This window comes from Stegodyphus dumicola, chromosome 8 (assembly GCF_044657685.1).
Source record: "Stegodyphus dumicola isolate Sdum_Otavi_A_Nest chromosome 8, ASM4465768v1".
NCBI classification, from domain to species: Eukaryota; Metazoa; Arthropoda; class Arachnida; order Araneae; family Eresidae; genus Stegodyphus; species Stegodyphus dumicola.
Genome location: NC_140775.1, coordinates 127,891,899 through 127,911,324, shown reverse-complemented (window position 1 = coordinate 127,911,324; position 19,426 = coordinate 127,891,899). Strand labels below are relative to the sequence as shown.

Below are 19,426 nucleotides of genomic sequence, written 5' to 3'. Positions count from 1 at the left end.
AAACAGAAACATGATTGCACATTTTCTTAAATTTTTCACCTGTTATTTAACGATATTGTGAAGAGGAATACGGTTGTTAAAATCAATATTGAAGTGTTGTTAAATGAGTGCTAAATTAAAAACACAGACTCATTATTTTTGAAGACTGATTCCATTGCAAAGGCATAGTATTCTGTTAACCAGCCTTGTTTTGCTATGAAATGGCATTCAGTTGAATAATATGTGTGCCCAAGGATATTCATATTGTTTAAAGGTTTAGCCATGACTGTATTTAAAAACTATTAAGTTTTTATTGTCCTCATTATATTTCATATTTAAATTCAGAGATTTCAATAATTGTATTTTTATTTTTGTAATGTTTAAATGCAGTTTTATTTTACAGTTATAAAAGTCAGAAAAAACAGTATATTGGATCAAGTTTTAACTGAAAATGATGACATCTATGATTTCTGTCTCTGCAATCCTCCCTTTTTTGAAGATGTGAATGAAATCAGAAAGAAAAATGCTCATGTTAAAGAAACAGTTGCTAAAACAGCTAAAAAGGATGAAATTGTGGTAGAAGGAGGAGAAGTTGCTTTTGTACGCAAACTGATTTCGGATAGTCTTGTCTACAAAGACAGAATATGGTACCTTTTTTTTTAATGTGTGCATATTATGTTTATGAATGTGGGCTCACTAAAACCATTAAATACTTTCATTTAACTGGAATAAAAAATTTATACGTGTATTTCATATAATAAAAAGAAATAAATCTTGAATGCATATTTGATATTTAGTAATTTTTTTTCCTAATAATTTAGTAGTGTATCAGAAATTTGCATTTCTATTTGCCACTGCACTTAAAAATAATATCATGAAACTTTTCTATCTTTGAGCAAAGTATTCATCTGCCTGCCTTCTTTTTCCTGATCTTTTGAGATTTCTGTTAAGAAAATATAATGTCCTCGTTTCCTGCAGTATGTAAGCATTTCCTGTGCAGGTTAACTGAAAATGTTAGGCCATCTTGATGGTAAAGAATGCACTGTTGTCATGTTCTTTTTGAACAACAGGAAGCAGAATCTCTGTTATCAGTATTGATGATTGATTATTAAAGATTCTAAATATTAAAGTAGCATGGAATATTAAAGATTCTGAAGAATTCAATCTCTGAGGACTGACTGAAGAGCTGAAGCGAACCACCAGCTTATGCTCATTGTGGTGAGCTACTACTCTTTGTTGTTTTATGGATTATCTAAGGTCTTAGATACCCCTTTCTTCATCTTCTCATTTTTTCTCCTAACACATCATATTTATGTAAAAATAAGTGCATTATGACTTTGACTACTAAATCACTTATGTAGTTGTTAGAATTTTGAATACTTTAATTGTTTTATATATGGTGTTATCCATAATTTAAAAATGGCTAGTTGAAGAACTTGGAATGCTGACAGCAAGCTTCAAGAAGTACATGAAGCCACTTATTGAGAAGATAGGAAATTATTCCTAAATAGAATCAAAATGAAAGTTTGACTTTATTAAAACACAAAAGATTCTTGTAAAAAGTTCTGAAAAAATTATTTATTTAACTATTTGATTTTGATTCAAACAGAATAAAGTATGTGGCAGAGGGATCAGTACAAAATGCCCAAGATTATAAATTTTTTTATATCATGATAGCTAAAAATCGTTTTAATTTATTGTAATTTACAATATATGATCTGAAAGAATTATATTTTTAAATAATTTTTATCACAATTTGGTCTTCTGGGTAGGTGATCATATTAAAACCCCATTAAATCAGACAATAAATTCACATAAATCTGTGTAAGCCTCAAAATTTTATAGAATTTTGCTTAATATCTAGTCTTTAGTTAATACTTCATTTAAATGCTAAATAGAAATCTGTTATAATTTTCATTGATATCCAAATCTTAAAATGAAAAAAGGATTTCTGAAATGCAAGAAGCAGTTCTTGAGATCCTTTTAAGCTGAAACCTCCTTGATTCTTTGAACTAGGCATTTGTGAAGAAAAATCTCCCTAACTTGATATTACAAAAGAGATGTGTGCTTAAGTCAGCATAATTTCATCTCTTCTTCAATAAAATATGCTTTGTCCTGCATTTTCAGTGGAAAGGAAGTAATTGATATTAATTTAGTAATAAACATGAGATGTAGTTAACCCTTTCAAGGGCCATTTATTTCTCTTTTGAATTTCTCCCGTTTTTTTTATGTTTTATTATCAACTAAACAATAGCATTTAAGGAAATATATTTTATTTTGCCAAATTTTTTGTTTACATTTAAATTCTAGTGGTGGGAAGTATACTTCCCACGGGACCTTTTATGGTCACAGAGAAAATTCAATTTAAAGGCGATTATTTGCCGTGAAAAGATGAGAAACATATTGTAATGCACAAGGGTACATCACATACTGCACACATATAGCGGGTCCTCTTTTCTTGGGCCTTTGTGCTACATTTCTTACATCGTCTATAGTTGGAAACCATCTTTGGCATATGATTTCCCAATTTGGCTAAGCGTATATCATCCGGAACTGCACACCTTTTTGCTTGGAAGCTAGCCGGATGGCCTTTCCTTTCTCGAGGAATATCCGTCTATTAGTTGACGAGCTAATGCGATACGGAATGTTAGCTGGTCTAAACTTCTGTTTCTCTTGTTTACTTGCCACAGTATAAAACTATTTACGATGCCAAGATCAATAAGAAAATCAAAAATACGATGCCACCATTCTACAATCTTCTTCCTATTTGGTATCTTTCTTTTCTTTGATCGAAGCAATCAACCCCTCCCATGATATCATTACATACTGCAACAGCTTTAGAGCAAGGTACTTCTGTTTTAGTATCATCCTTTTGTGTACGATTTACATGATGTAATAATCACTGAATTGTGTGCAGTAGTCAACAATGTAACAGCCTTTTTGTCCATCCACTTTATTGCAGCAACACCTTCCTTAGTTAGGAACATTGATTCCCTTCTTTGTAGTTTGTTATTAGCCTTCAGCATTGGTGGAAGATCCTTCCTTTGCGGCCTCACAGTCCCCACAAAAAACAGACCACTTATAAGTAGACTTTCTGTGAGCCTAAAAGATGTCAAATAATTATCATAGGCTATAACATTACCTGTCTGTTTCACATCTTCCGTTAGTTTAGTTTGTTTCCCCTAAGCTCAATATTTTACCCTTATTATCAGAAGTTTCTTTTCCACAATAAATTTCAAATATTTGAATATATCCAGTCTTAGAGTCTGCTAAACACCACACCTTGTAACCTCTTTTTATAGGCTTCATTGGCATATACTGCTTCAATGAAGTTCTTCCTTTGAAAGCTATCATACATTCATCTATTCATAATGTTGACGAAGGTTCGTAGATTTTAGGTATGGAATCATTGAGCTGTGAGAGGATTGGTCTGACTTTATCGAGTTTATCATGCCCAAGTTGCCCACATGGATTTGTACTGTTATCGTTTACATGTAAAATCTCAGTTACTTTTTTAAACGTGTTTGTGGTTATTATTCTTGCTACTGATTGAACATTGAGAATAGGGTCTATGCTGCAGTAGTTTTTTAGTTCAGGCAATTGATGTTTACCTATGAGTATATGCATACCTAACCATGCTTTCAATTTTTCTGATGTGATTTCTTTCCAGTTCAGGATAAAGTCTTTTGTGGTATGACCCAATCTCTTCCTTTTCTTAGGCTGCTTTGCATATGAGTTCCGTCAACAATATTCTGTAAAATTTTCTCTGTAAAAATCATGCCAAAATAATCCTTTTCTTTCTCAGTAGAATTGAAAGATATTTTCAAATGTATTTTCAAAAATATTCTAATTTTTCCAACATACCTATTGCATGTGGCTTTTATACACAATGCAGTAGCATTTTCACTTTCCACACATTATTTATTATTCAGTATTAGATAGTTCTTGCAGAAATATACAAAATAAGAGAAAATTATTATAATAAAAACAGTGCTTTACTTACATTTGTAGCAGAATCGTATAGCAATGCAAATGTCAAATCAAAACAGGTGTCTCAGTGGAAAAGATCTCGCACAACACGTTCAAACTTTCAAAACAAATGTGGTAATTCTGTTTTCAATCAATTTAACACAGATGGTAGCACAATACTGAAGTGGGAATTAGAGTTCCCAACGTTATAATACCAAAGCCAATATATTATAGTGGGTTTTGCACTTCCACAGGTGTATTTCCCAGGATCATGTAGGTGGGAAGTAATCTTCCCATGGCCCACGAAAGGGTTAAAAGTTATTGTTTGATTATTTTAATCCTCTTTACATATGAACAAAATAAAAATAATTTTATATGCTTCAGAATTTTATTTTTATTACTTTGGCTTTAGTTTTTCCATATTTAAATGAAATTTTTATTATTTGTCACATTAAACTATAGATAAAGTTTAGTCTCTGAAATGTAATATTTACTTCCTTTGCAATAACATTTTTGTAGTCGTTCAGTTTTAAGTTTGATCGTAAGATCCTTAGCAATAAAAAAATTGAATTGCTTCAAGTTTGATGTCTTTTTTAACAATCATTTTAAAAATGTTACTTAAGAGTCTATAACAATAACTTTAATTAATCTTGAAAAGATTATTAATTTTTCCCTTGGATAAAATGGAATTTGGTAAATACCATCATTAATGTCATCATTAGAATTATTATGGCTGCATTCAGGAATCTATTCAATATTTATTTTGATATTCTATATATTTTGTTTTTTTAAAGCAGTTAAAAAATTTGTCTTTTTTTTAATCCAAGTTTTGAAAAGAAAAATTAATAATTTTTTAAAACTTCATTTAACTGGAAAAATAAAAATCACTGCATGTTATTTTGTCTGTTTTTAAGATAGAAGCTCTTGACTTATTGCTTTCTTTGGTGCACTCTTCATAATCTGCTTTTAGCAAAGTAAACAATTTTATATAGTGATTAGAATGATTTCTTTGATTTATTTATTACATCAAACTATGTAAAATAAATTTAAAGGAAAACAAGATGAACTGTAAATGAAAACAGTGGTTTCCTGAATTTATATGAACTGAAAGGTATAGAAACTTGAAATTGGATAACTAAGTGTGATGCAAAAGAACAAGTCAAATAGAGTACAGAAAAAATATTGATGCCTAGAATCAAATATTTTTTAATCTTTTATTCGGAAATGAAATAATTATCGCCGTTTTGACTTTATAAGCTGCCAAAGTGTTTTTGCCATTCCGTGTTGCAAAAACATCACTATTTTTTATGCTTATCATTGTTACAGATTAAGTGATTTAAATATAGTCAGTATTTGAGCATCTTAATAATTTTCACATCTTTTTTATGTTTTGAGTAATGAATCCAATTTACACTTTTACTAACAGTTACATCATTAGTGTAATTAAATTAAGGGCATTTCTGTTGTCATATGTCTTGATTACAAAGTAATCATTCCTATGAAAAGCTCTGTTACACTTTTGTTTTATCACTGCAATGCTTATTTCTAAAAGGAAATATTAGATTTAATTTATCTACTTTTGTATAATTTTTTAATGTTTCAAAATAGTTTTATTTTGGATTTGTCCAGAAATGAGGAATTAAAATGTCACTTTTTTGTTAAGAAAAAATATTTTATGTATATTAGTTTTATTTTGGATTTATCCAGAAATGAGGAATTAAAATGTCACTTTTTTGTTAAGAAAAAATATTTTATGTATATTATTACTTTTAGCACAATGTATTTCAGCAGCAGTTGGAGAAATGTAGACATTATTCACTATCTATTTTTGATATGTGGTTTACATATTCATAATGAAATTACAAAATTGCTTATATGTATGGAAAATATATTCAGTTTGGTATTTAAATGGATTTAAGTAGTAAATAATACAATTCATATTCTTATATATATATATAATTAGAGCTGTATTCTTTTAGTAGTAGTCCTTGTTTTAATAAGTAAATACCAAATTTCTTCATTACAGTTTATACACCTCAATGTTTGGTAAAAAGAAAAGTTTCTTGGCAATACAAAAAGAAATTAAACTCTTGAAAGTAAGTTTGTGTATCTTTTGTTTTGCTTATGTTTCAGCACTAAAAAAGATAAAAAGATAGATAAAAATTAATATATTATCTAGGATAAAAATTAATATCTGAGATATTAAGTTTACCAATTTTGTTTGCACTTTTGAGGGGGAGGGGTGAAGGGGCAACCTGTTCATACACAATTAAAATTGTTTAAGTGAAATGCAATTTTTCATATTTGTATTGAATTTCTTGCGATGTTATTTGTATGAAAGTCTGAAAAGTTTAAGTTGTACCTTGACTTTTTTCCTCTCACTTTTCATTCTGTATTATATAAAATTATGGCCACTGAAATATTTTTATAAAGTCCTAAAACTAATATAAAATATACTGTTTTATTTATTTTTTGATAATTTAAAAAAAAATTGCTTGTTTTTTAGGATGTAACATTTACTACAACTGAATTCTGTCAAGGGAATACTATTCGTTGGGGTATTGCTTGGACTTTCCTGAAATCCATCGAGTTTGTAAAGGTATTTTATTATATTTGTCTTTCATTTTTGAAGTGAAAGATTTTTATTTTTATTATTTTTTTTATTTATATGCATTTTACATAAAGGATGCATAACTATGCATATTACGTACTTTATTTAAAAGCTCTTCAGTTATTTAATTACTTTCATTGCATAAAGAATGTAAATTTGTTAGATGAATTATGCTTAAAAACCATCTCCTAATAAAATAAACATGTAAGTTCAATGGCATTTAAGTTACCGAAAGCATTTATGTTATCTATATACGTTATTTGTTAAGGCAAGAAGCACAAATTGTAAACTGATAGTAGTTAAAGCATTAATTAATATATTTTGTAACTGCTAATATAGTTTAAAGTAATTTTTATATGCTTACATTATGAGAGCCCTAATGTAAATATGAAAACAAGTAGGAATTTAAACATTTGGTATAATAAAACAGTGAAAACACAAAATTCTTCTCTGGTTCAGACTTGAGGTAGTGCAGATGAGAGTTTTGTGGATTTCAAATCATAATGAAATATTACTGGATGTAGACCAGTAATTACTTCCATCCAGTAATATTTCATAATGAAATATTACTGGATGTAAAAAAAGCCTGAATAAATTAAAAGAAAAAAAAATCTGAAAGTAATTAACTTTTTTACATTTTCATAGAGAAATAATATTGTAATGTATTAAATATATTATAAATTTGTATGAAAAATAAAGATAAAAAGTATTTAAAAATTACTTTTTACATTTTCAAACATTTCTTTAACTATAGTTTGATTTAAAGGTTTAGAATATTGTAGGTTTGTGAGACCCCCCTTCCACAAATTATACCAAGTCCTTCTGCAAATTATACCCTCTTTATGCACAGCTCAGTTTCATTATTCTAAACTCGTTTTTTTCACACTGGTATTCACAAGAAAACTGTTAGTTTATTTATGCTGTTTTTGAAAAATTTGTGTTTTTTAAAGAACCTGGAGAGTTATGTGTAGTGGTAGGATAGTGGTAGTTGTACAGTCAAGGTTCTCTGATACAGAAGTATAAATTGCACTAAGTTGAAATTAACATAGATTTAATCAGTGACTTTAACAACATAGATGAACATATTGTATCAGACTATGACACATTAATGAAATTGTACGATAGATAATGTACGAATGTACTAGATTGGTACAACATTATTTGATCCTGCTTAACAGTCCATTCATATAAGCAGGTACTTGGTGATGTAGAAAGATAATCCAGAATGCTTGAGTATATTCCTTATTTTCACTGTGCTGTTCCTTGTGAGGACTTAAATTTCTGCTCCACACTTGAAAGAATCACAGCTGCTGGCCACATTGGCAAACACCATCAGAATCGGGAAGACACACTACCCTTTCTCTCTCTGTCTGTTCATCTCCGAAACCATTCGTTCTTAATTTTTCACTGTTCATTTGTAACCTTCTGCACAGTTATATAGTTCACCTTTTCTGCTCAGTGCAATCATGAACAGGAGAAATGCAAGTTTCTATTTCCAACAATTCAAAACTCGCCATTGTGATGAGTACTTTTTTAAAGCTCTGATTGTAATAGAAATAAAAAATTCTAACTACTGTAATCTTGTTCCATTAAAACAACTAAAGAATAGTCTTTAATTAAGTGCTCAGATTTAGCAAGTTTTAACAAAATATTTGTTTGGCAATGCTTCAGTATTCCATGAGGAAAACCTGTTAGTAAAATTTGATCTTTTGCATTTTGAAACTGAATATTACAGTTGCCAAAGGAGTGTAAAAGTGTCACTCTTAGCTCTCTAATGTTTGAAATCCACTGCTGTTCCCATTAGTTCCAGCTATTACTGTATAATACGTATGATAGTTTAAAGGATTTTTCCACTTTGTTCAAAAAGTTAACTACATAGTTCCGTGAGAATTTTAAACATTTTCTGTGATAATTTATTTTAATTAATGAAATTTGTTTTTGTTTCAGTGTTTGAGATTTGAGGTTAATTTTGTACTAATTAAAAAGTTATATTTTTATAATTTATTATGTTCCAAATTTATGCTATAGGAATTTCTGAGTGCCTGAATATGAGCTTAAGTGTGTGTACAATAAAACTTGTAGTCAATGATCACAAAAGCCGCATACATATTCCTAACTGGAGCACAGTTTTAATGCAGAGTCATCTAACATTACTGTTTAAACTCAGTTTCTTCGCTTCAACATAATTTTTTCCATTATCCCTAATCAACAAGCAGCAAGAATCCAAGTTTTTTATTTTTGCAGTCTTGTCTTGTAAATTTTATTATTGACATATGAAAAATTATATGATTTCAGGTGTAGATGGATTTTTCTTATCTTAAATTAATCATGCCCTTATAAATGAAGCATTTAATTGTGTGTGTTGCTCATATTTTTTGTTTCAAACTACTTATCAGATTTTAACCAAAAAAAGCTATTTTTAACTTTTTCTGTTGATTAATTATTGTAATAACCTCTAGACCAGCAGTTCTCAACCTTTTGACTAATGTGTACCACCTAAACAAAAACTGGAAACCTTTAGTACCACCACCACTCTTGAATAAAGCTCAGATCGCATAAGTTTACAAGTGTTAGAGAAAAAACTCAATCAGGATGTTGGGTTTTAATTTTTGAATTTAATAGGTAAAAATAATTTGCTTCTTTGCATACCACTTATTTTTCTCTTGCGTAACACCGGTTGGGAACCCCTGCTCTTGACCAATAAATAAGTGAGAGAAAATAATAACAACTCTCTTGATAATTCAAATTAAAATCCATATAACTTACAAAATAAACTACATAATTCTGATGCAACAAATTTGAAGAAACTTCTGAGAGCAAATCAAAGTTTAAAAAAACAATAATTAAATTAAATGCCTAAGCACACTAAAGTGCTATTAGCAATAATTACCTTTCTAAATCAGATTGCAGCTGTTAAAATTTTATTTAAAAATGCATTTAGTAATCCATACCAGAATATTTTAATTAATTATTGTTAGTCTGTTCTAAAACATCATTGTATGGTGATTAATGCAGACTCACTTATTCTCATGCCTCTGAGCCTGGTTTCAAAGAATTCTGTTTGAAGGCTTGATTGTTTTCATTTCAGTGAAATTCAGTCTGTAATAAATTCACATTGATCCTGAATGGCAATGCAAATCTTTCATTTAACAATGGTACCATAAAACCGAATTACTCCAGTACATCATAACTGTATATATACAGTCAAAAGTCGTTAATTCGGACACCCATAATTCGGAATGATCTATAATCCGGACATCAAAACTAAAAACTTTCTGCGCATGTGCCGCGTTGACACATGCGCAGAGGCGTTCACGCATGCGCGTAAGACCTTTTACGACTGCGCATATGAGTGTGCGCAAGTGCAGAATACATTTTCGCGCGTGCATTTTATGTATAATGGACGTATAAGCTAAATAATTATCTATTTCAGTTAATGTTGATGATTGCGTTGTTCCTTAATTTTCGAATTGCATCCGGCTTATTATTTTTTGCAGACTGTAAGAGCAATTTTATAAAAGTAAGCTTAAACTTTCGATTATATCAAATAGAATTTCCGATATATATTTGTTAATATGTAAAGGATCTAAAGCGAAAGTATGTTTTGAAATCCGAAATCTGTTTATCAATTTCACGCTGCTCGGCGGCGGGCGCGTAATGAATTGGAAGTTGATTTGTCAGCACTATCCTTATCTTCAGCGCAGATGTTTTTATTTTATTTGGCTTATAATTCCTTACCAAATGTAGTATTTCATCTCGATATGCTTCGTCTTTGATATGATTTAAAACAAGTTCCTTGTCATTATAATTCGCTTCCAATAGCGAAGAAAAGTGACAGAGGTTATTGAAAACAAAAAAATTTCGATTTACAAATTAGTCGGTATTCTTGACACAGCAATTATAGGACTTGAACGGCGCAACTTTGTAACTGAACAAGAAATTATGTCTGTTTAATAGAATTAAAGAGAAAGTATTATCACATGAAACGAAGCAAAACTTAAACAACTTACATTGAAAGAAATGTTTAATAAAGTAAACAAATAAATATTAAGCTTTTCCTTTTTGCAAATTTTGATACCCTTTAGATCATAATTGTTCTTTATTTCATAAATTACGGTTTCATATTTTTAATTTTATAATTTCTGCATGCCATCTTTCGAGATTTAAACTGATGATCTATAATCCGGAAAAATCGATAATCCGGAATCGCCGAAGTCCCGACGAGTCCGGATTAACGACTTTTGACTGTATATATAATTTTTCATTTTATATCATGAATTCAATCTGTATTTTTAATTCAACCCAAACAGAACTTCAATTTTACTCTTTCCAACATAAAACAACATAAATAGAAAAATGTGAAGAGGATCAAACAACTACCATCATATGAATGAAATTTAATAAGAAATGTATAAAAGGGCTGGCAATCTATATATTACTATAAAATTTTATCATAATCATTCAAGTGCAGAAAAAGAAAGATCTTTCATGAAAAATGCAGCATGATAAAATTTTTATTTTGTTGGCAGTAAGGGTTTTTTGATGCTATATAATAGGTCAGTTGCAAAATTTTTAAATCTTCTTGTGCATGCTGTCATCAGCATCCAAAATAAAATTGAATGATTATGATAAAAATTTATAGTAAAATAGAGATTGCAAGCCCTTTTATACATTTTTTATTAAATTTTATTCATATGATGGTACAATTTTTTAATCCTTTTCACATTTTTCTATTAATGTTCTTTTATATTGGAAAGAGTTGAAAAAGAACAATAGAGTTTTTAAAATTAACTTTGTTGTTTGAGTTATGTTTGAGTTGAATTAAAAATAAAGATTGAAAAGTGCAGCATGGTAAAATTTTTATTTTTTTGGAAACTGTGTAATTTATCTTTCAATCAAAGTAGAAAAATCCTTTAAAAGACTAAGATATAGTCTTATGAATAAGCAACAATAAGTGTTACTTTGGTACTTTGTGATTATCTGCCCCTCGCTGAAAAATTGTGAAAAAGTGTTCATGAGGCAATACATCATGTCACCAATATAGTTATGTGGCCACCTACAATGTCGTCAAAAAGTATTTATGTAGCAACCTATGTATGCAGGTAGTAGACATCTGTGTAGATACACTTAGATTTGCACTTTTGAATTTCAACCATTAATTTTCTCATTACGCGGGGAACAGTAATGTCATTCCCTCAGATCTCTCACTTCTTTTCGACTAACTTCTGGCATCAGAATCCAAAACTTACCTCAGTTTTTTTTCAATCATGTCAAAGTCATACAAAACATGCATGTGAGAACTGTATTTTTAATTTGTTCTGTTAATTAATTATTGAAATAACCTCTTGACTAATAAATAAGTGGGTGAAAATAATAAGTACTTTCTTGATAATGCAAATAAAATTTATGTAACTTACAAAATAAACTGCATAATTCTGAAATACCAAATAAAGGGAAAGCTTACCAAATATGCTGTTTACAAAGATTAGTATTATTCATGCAAAGGCTATATATAGCTACTGCAAGTTAAATTTTATTCATTCAAATAGTAAAGTTTTTTTTAAAACCAATCGGTAAGCATCCATATTAAGGGACAAATTTTCTTTTCTTTCACCCCCTTAGTGTTTGATCTACACTCAAGAGCCAAAACATTATGACCACCTGTCAATAACGAGTTGGGCCACCTTTGGCGCGCAACACTGCTTCAACCCACCTTGGCATGGATGCCACAAGTCCTTGATAGATGGCCGGAGACAGATTGTACCAGATGTTGTAGCAACGGTCACGCAAATCTGAGATATTGCAAATTGGTGGTCTTTGACCTCTGAGCTACCGTCCCATGACATCGCACATGTGTTCTATTGGATTCAGATCCGGTGAGTTAGGCGGCCAGGACATTAACTGGAAATCAGCATCATGTTCCTGGAACACTCCAACGCAATTGTAGCCTTGTGACATGGGGCATTGTCCTGTTGGAACATTCCATTTCCAGCTGGAAAAACAGAGGCCATGTAAGGGTGCAACTGGTCCGCAATGATGTTCAGATACCCTGTAGCATTCATGGTCTGCTCTACCATAACCACAGGTCCCAGAGACGCCCAAGAGAACGTCCCCCAGAGCATACTACCGCCACCACCTGCCTGTGTATGACCTACTGTGCATTGAGGGAGCAACTGTTCGCCTGAAAGAAGGCGTATCCTGACACGGCCATCAGCGTGATGAATGACAAACCATGATTCATCTGACCAGGCAACTCTCTCCCACTCATCCATGGACCAGTCGCAATGTTTCTGTGCCCAGCGCAGGCGCAGTTGGCGATGATGCTTGGTCAGCAAAGGCACACGAGTGGGGCGTTTGCTGCGTAGCCCCATATCCAACAGTGTTCGCTGAGCAGTGTGCTCCGATACTTTTCTACTTGGCCCTGCATTGTATTCGGCTGTCAGCTGAGCCACTGTCTGGCTCCGATTTTGCTTCACCATGCAAGACAGTCTCCGACGACCTTTTTCTTTGATAGCGTGTGGACGTCCAACACCATGTCATCTGCTGGTTTCACCGTCATTCATCTACTTTCCATATGTACTAACAACTGTAGATTGCGAACAACCCACGAGTCGTGCAGTTTCGGAAATACTTGTTCTGAGCCTTCGAGCCATTACAATCTGCCCTCTACCAAAGTTGCTTAGATTCACAACCTTTCCCATCACACACAGAAGTAAGTGAAAGAATGATTCTTCAGACTCTCCAGCAGCAGTTAAATACCACTTCCACCTGATCACATGCCCTCCACGTCATCCAGGCGCGTTCATCGCAAAATGTAGGGCTGGTCATAATGTTTTGAGTCTTGAGTGTATGGACATTTTTGTATGATAGTCCAACAGTAGTCAGCTATCATATGCACATCTCATCTACCTCGGTACAGTGCCTCTATGACCTTCAGATTTTGATGGAATCACTCACTCTGCTCCTTATTGACCGCACCAAGATTTTTCAGGAAGCTATGAAGATGCCTAAATAACAGATGCAATTTAATGCTCATATTGCAACCAAGCATTTTGAAGTTATCCAAAAGGATAATTTCATTGTAATTCTGTACCTGTGTATTTCCAAGAAAGTCTTTGACAGAGTTTTTGAATGCTAATAAGTATTCTTTTGAAGTTTTGGCATTGTTCCAATGAAAAATGTTCATCTTTAAGGAGCTTCAAAAACAAATTGCTTCATTAAATGCAGTTTTATATGCAAAGTTGGAAATGTAATGTTCTTTTTATCGACAAGTGGCTAATGTAGAGTATTTGAATCATCAGGTTTCAGGTCAGATCTTGGCAGCTAATCCGATTGCACCCATTGCTTCTCATGAGCTCTGCTGTCTCACATACACAAAAAACAGGGATATGTGGTATATCTCTGTTGCTGGCCAAAGTGGAAGCATACCATTTGAGGTCAACACAAATGATGCATTGATGCATGTGATATTGAAACAAATCAATAACTCTCTTTATTTCTTCATATTCTTCACACAAACAAACTGAGTGGCCTACCAAATAAATTTCCATTGTGCAGGAGGACACACTACAGTCTCTGTTTCTGCTATCGAAGAGGAGTCGCCATTGAGTTACCTTAAAGGCTGAAATTCCCAACTCTTTCATTAAACAATGTTTATTACAATAAACCATTTCATTAAACCATGTTCATTACGGCAGTACAGAAATGCATTTTCTGTTGATCAAAAATAGGATAACCTAACTTTTTCAAGCAAGTTTTTCTCATATAGTCTTGATGCTAAAAGCTCCAAAACTTTTTTGCATAGTCTCAAATCTCATGCCAAATCATTCAAACTCATGCTGGTCAAATTCCTTATGAACAGAATCATCTTCAGTTTCAAAATCTTCATCATTGGAGTTAATTCAATATTCAACAGGATTGTATTCCTGTATTCTGATACAGCAGAGAGTGGTCTTATTCACATAAGGTGTAGAGAAGAAACTTGATGTGGTAGAAAAAAACTATCGACAGTTTTGAAATCATCATGCCTATTTAACTCTAAAACAACTCAAAAATTGAATTCAACAGAAGTTATGATACAAAATGTTCCTTGTTTCTTTTTTGCATTGAGTACATTTGTTTTCTTGTAACAAATCATAATGGGAATGTGGAGTTTGATGGTAAAACAATCCACTACATTACTGCAGAAATGTATTTGTCCAGCAATAGAGAATGCAAAAAGGCTTATTCTGTAAAGTTGTAATTCTTAAACAACTGAATTTTATGGAAATACAATGTAAAAACCTGCAAAAAAAGTTTTAGAATACAGCTCAGAAATTAGTTTAAACATAGTCGTACCTCATTTATTACAGCTAATCAATTTTATTTATTATTCACTGGAGTGTTAAAATTGCAAAATTTAAAATAAATAAAAAAAAAAGTACTATTCTATATATCCCATTCTACTGGTTCGATTGACGAAATTCAAATTGCGTTTTTCATGACTCAAAAGGGCGACTTAGGATATGTATTGAATTTATATATAATGTTGTTCTAATATAGGTATTTTGATATAAAAATCGGACTTTTTCTGAAATAACATGCCAATTTTTTTCCATATTTCAATTTTACAACTCAAATTACGAGTCAACTACCAAGTTTTGTAAAAATCGCACAAGCAGTTTTTAAAAAATTAGCTCTCAAAATTTTAGCTCCTCAGTGTTGATTGAGTTTGGTATATATTTATTAATCTCTCTTTTTTTATTAAATTAATTTGATTCTTCCTTTCACATTTCGAAATTCAGGTTCGTTCCAAATAAAATTCACTCATTTTTAAATAATTTTTACAAATTTTTCAAAAATAATTTTGAATTATAATCTATAAAAATTTTACCATCATCTTAAAGTCTTAAAGTAGTTGTATTTCTAAGTATTTCTGCAAAAAATTATAGTTTTCCGAAGATATACATGAATTTATATATTGGCGAGTTTTGAAATTTTGCATATTTGTAGAAAGTGGTAAAACATCAACTATGGTTTAGACACTGCTAAAATTATTTGTTAGTTTTAAATTTAAGTTAGAGCAATGCGATTTTTTTTCCCGCTCATGCACAATGTAAAAAGATAGAAATGAGGTGTCTTTTTTTCCACTCTAGCATAATGGAAGGGAAAGGAAAATTAGTTGCCATATATTAAGAAGTTCGCCGAGTGAATTATTCTTGTCACAAACTGAAAATATTGCATTAAGATAAATTTTTGAATTTCTCTGTAAATTTCACACCAAATTTTACAAAATTTAATATCTAGGCATAATTTTAGTCGTAGAATCGAAATATGGAAAAAAATTGGTATGTTATATCATAAAACGCCGGATTTCAAAATACCTATGTGTCAAAATACCTATGTTAGAACAATGCTGTATATAAATCTAATATATATCTTAAATCTCTCTTTTGAGACATGAAAAATGCAATTTGAATTTTGTCAATCGGCCCAGTAGAATGAGAAATATAGAACTGTCCTTCCCTCTTTTTTCCTCCACAGTGTACATTGGGAAACAATAGCACAAAAAAATTACAAAGGATTTCTCAAAAAGGTAAGAATTCCCCCCCCCTTTTTTTTCTTTTTCTTAAATAGCTCTTTGCTTTTCGTGCATTAAATTGGTGAAAAATTAGTTCCCAACAATTTTGCAGTTTTTTGGTGGGGCTTTGGATGATCAGAAAGTATCATTGCTCTTTATTCAAAGAAAGAAGCAAATTATTTATTTTTCCTATTTTTTTAATTCTTAGTGATGAATTCTTTTTTAATGTATGAAATTGTAAATTATTTTTTAATGTATGAAATTGTAAATTATTTTTTAACAGCTGTAATTTCTTTTGTTTTCTTTCTTTTATTATTAAGTTCTCATATTGCAAGTTTATTATTATTTGTAGTACTTTTTGATTATCTACATCCCTACTAAAAAGTCACAAACTCGTTGTCAGCTAATTGTTTGCCAAACTGTTTATAAAAGGCAGCAGTCATTTTCAGAACAGTGACACATTAAAAATTCCATACAAGAGCAATCAATCAATCAAAAGCAAAAAAGAAAGAAATATCAGTGATAAAACACATACTCTTTTCTAGAAATCCTGCTTTTTCCACTCCCAGTCTACACAATGATCTGTTTTTGCCGTAGAAACATAAGAGCATGAAACAAACTCAGCATGAAAACTGCATGTACTGTGTGCATATTTGGGTTGCCATGCAATGATTTTGGCAATATTTTTCATTGTTTCATGAATAATTTTTGGTAAATTTTTGGCGGGATGGATTGTAAGGGGCTGCAGATCATCTGAATGTGTTTTATTTCTTTATAAAAATATTTTATTTAAAATAAATTTCTTCCCCTTTTCCTCACTAGTAGCTCATTTGGCATCGTTTGTTCTCTGAAAATAAGAATTAATCTGTATTATTATTAGTTCTCTAAAATAACACATTTGAACTGAAAAATTAAATACAGTACAAAGTTCGAAATCTGGACTTGTCAGGGCTTCAGTGATTCTGGATTTGGGATTTTTTCAGATATTAGATCATCTTTAAATCTAGTAAGATGGCATGTAAAAATTATAAAATTAAAAATATGAAATAATGAAGTATTTATGAACTAAAGGGTATCAAAATTTACAGAAGAAAAAAAAAAAAAAAAGCTTAATATTTATTTGTTTACCTTATTAAACATTTCTTTCAATGTAAGTTGATTAAGTTGCTTCGTTTTTTGTGACAATGCTTTCTCTTCAATTCTGTAGACAGACATAATCTCTTGTTTAGTTACATTGTTGAAGTCCTGTAACTGCTAATTTTCGAGAATTCCGACTAACTTGTCAATTAAAATTTTCTCGTTTTCAGTACCTTCTCTGTCACTTTCTTCACTATCGGTAGCGGTATTATCTGGATCTAGAACCATACTACAGATTTCGCCATTCATTGATTGATGATTGAGGAAGCATTGTCATTACAATGAAAAACTTCTTTTTCTTCTAAAAACCATTGATTGGAAAATTTCACCTTTGTTTTGCGATCCATTAAATTTTCTCTTGCTTCTATCATTCACTGAAACAATTAAGCCTGAATTGTATTACTAGTTTAATTATTTATTATACTTATGTCTATTTCTTGCACATGCTTAAGGCGTATCAGAGTTATGAATAAATAAATTCCCACATATACTTAAGCCTTATTGAGGGCTGGCGCTAGCTAGCTATCTTACTGCCTGATGCATTCTAAATTCTGCGACTTGGTGCGGCTATACAAGCCTGGCACTGGTTCTGGGTTTATATGAATAAACAAATCGGTTATTCTTGATTCAAATAACCCTAAATATAATCTTTGGGTCTATAATTATCATCATCAAAATCTATTTTTAGCATATGGAAAGAAATTTTTGGAAAATTTTTTCTCGTCAACATTTTTAGTGCATTTAACTTAAATCTGTAATCATCGCCAAGCGTAAAGTAAACATACAAGGTTACCATACTCCTTTATTATTCAATTACTAACATAAAAAAATTGTTTAGGCTTCGCTACATGAGTCATTACTCAAGTTGTCATGTTTTGATAAACACGTGGTGATGAAAGAAAAGTATAATAACTAATGATTTGCCCAGGTTGGCTTCAGATCAACGATGTATCTATGTGGAATATTTCGATTTGAGATGTGTGCCAAGCAGATATGCAGCAACGGAGCCAAATTACTAGTCATACAAATTTATGCTAAAATGATTGTTTCTTCAACAACTAGGTATTTTATTTAGTGTTAAAGTGAAATCAAGAATGGGGACTCGGTGGATGTTTATTATGTGCAGAGGGGAGGGGAATCAATTGCGCATGCATTATGCCTACAAGAAAAACGTTGTTGGTGGTTTTGAGGTCTGGATTTTATATCATTCCGGATAGTAGACGTCCGGATTTCAGACTTTGTACTGTACTAGTGTATCATAAAGTCAAAATAAAACTCATCAAATAATCACAGTGACATTTTTTTTTGAAGAAACTTCCATGTATACTGAGCTATTGGAGCTATTTTTTTAAAGGGAGATGATAATATATTGAAATTATTTAAGGCTGTTTGAGATATATAATTTATAATACAAACCTGTAAAAGTTTAATTTTTTTGTAATGCCATATTAAAAAAATGGCATTCATTTTATTATATCAGAAATAAACAATGACAGGAAATGATAGTAGACGTAAGTTACTGTAATATAATAGTGTTCAGCCTATTAATTGTTGGGCTACCATGTTATATTTATTTTTCATATCTGTTAATGTAATTTACAATTTATATAGTAATATAAGTGTATAATACAGTAAAAACTGAGGGAAAAAAAAAAAAAAAAACTGAAGTATCTTTATTTTTTCTTTGCCTTCCTCCTAAATTTTCATTTATGATGAAGATTGAATTTTCTGTTTTCTCAATGAAATCAACCAGGTTTAAGTATCAGATAAAAAATATTTCATTAAAAAAATAATACTGTTATTCTGTTCTGAAATCTCGTAATGTGCATTTGCATGTTATATGAATAATATTGATACACAGATATTTTTACTTGAATTTGTTGTACTTATTTAATATGCAGATCCACTCATTTTTCATACAGTAATATAGTTTTTTAAATTTAAATAACCCATTAAAAATATTCTAATATTGTAAAATGTGAACTTTATAAATATGGTTTTTTTTTTTTTTTTAATTTCAGCAAACAGTTAAGATAATAAAGGAAGAAGCAGTTAAAAATTAAAGAATTGCATTAAAAAATAGACACACAATGAAGTCTATTATAACCATTCAAATATGTTGCAAATGTTTAAATCATATTTTTGCTTTTACAAAGCTTAGAAAGCTGAAC

The 19,426-nt window shown here is 30.7% G+C and overlaps 1 protein-coding gene across 1 annotated transcript in view; it reads left to right on the top strand.

Annotated features, from left to right (window-relative positions):
- The window catches only part of LOC118189118 (RNA N(6)-adenosine-methyltransferase mettl16), a 53,710-nt gene that overhangs the window by 20,920 nt on the left and 13,364 nt on the right, over window positions 1-19,426 (top strand). Inside the window, exons 3-5 of the mRNA XM_035359660.2 lie at window positions 383-626; window positions 5,975-6,044; window positions 6,455-6,547. Of these exons, the coding sequence (XP_035215551.1) occupies window positions 383-626; window positions 5,975-6,044; window positions 6,455-6,547 (407 nt within the window). The remainder of the gene's footprint in view (window positions 1-382; window positions 627-5,974; window positions 6,045-6,454; window positions 6,548-19,426) is intronic.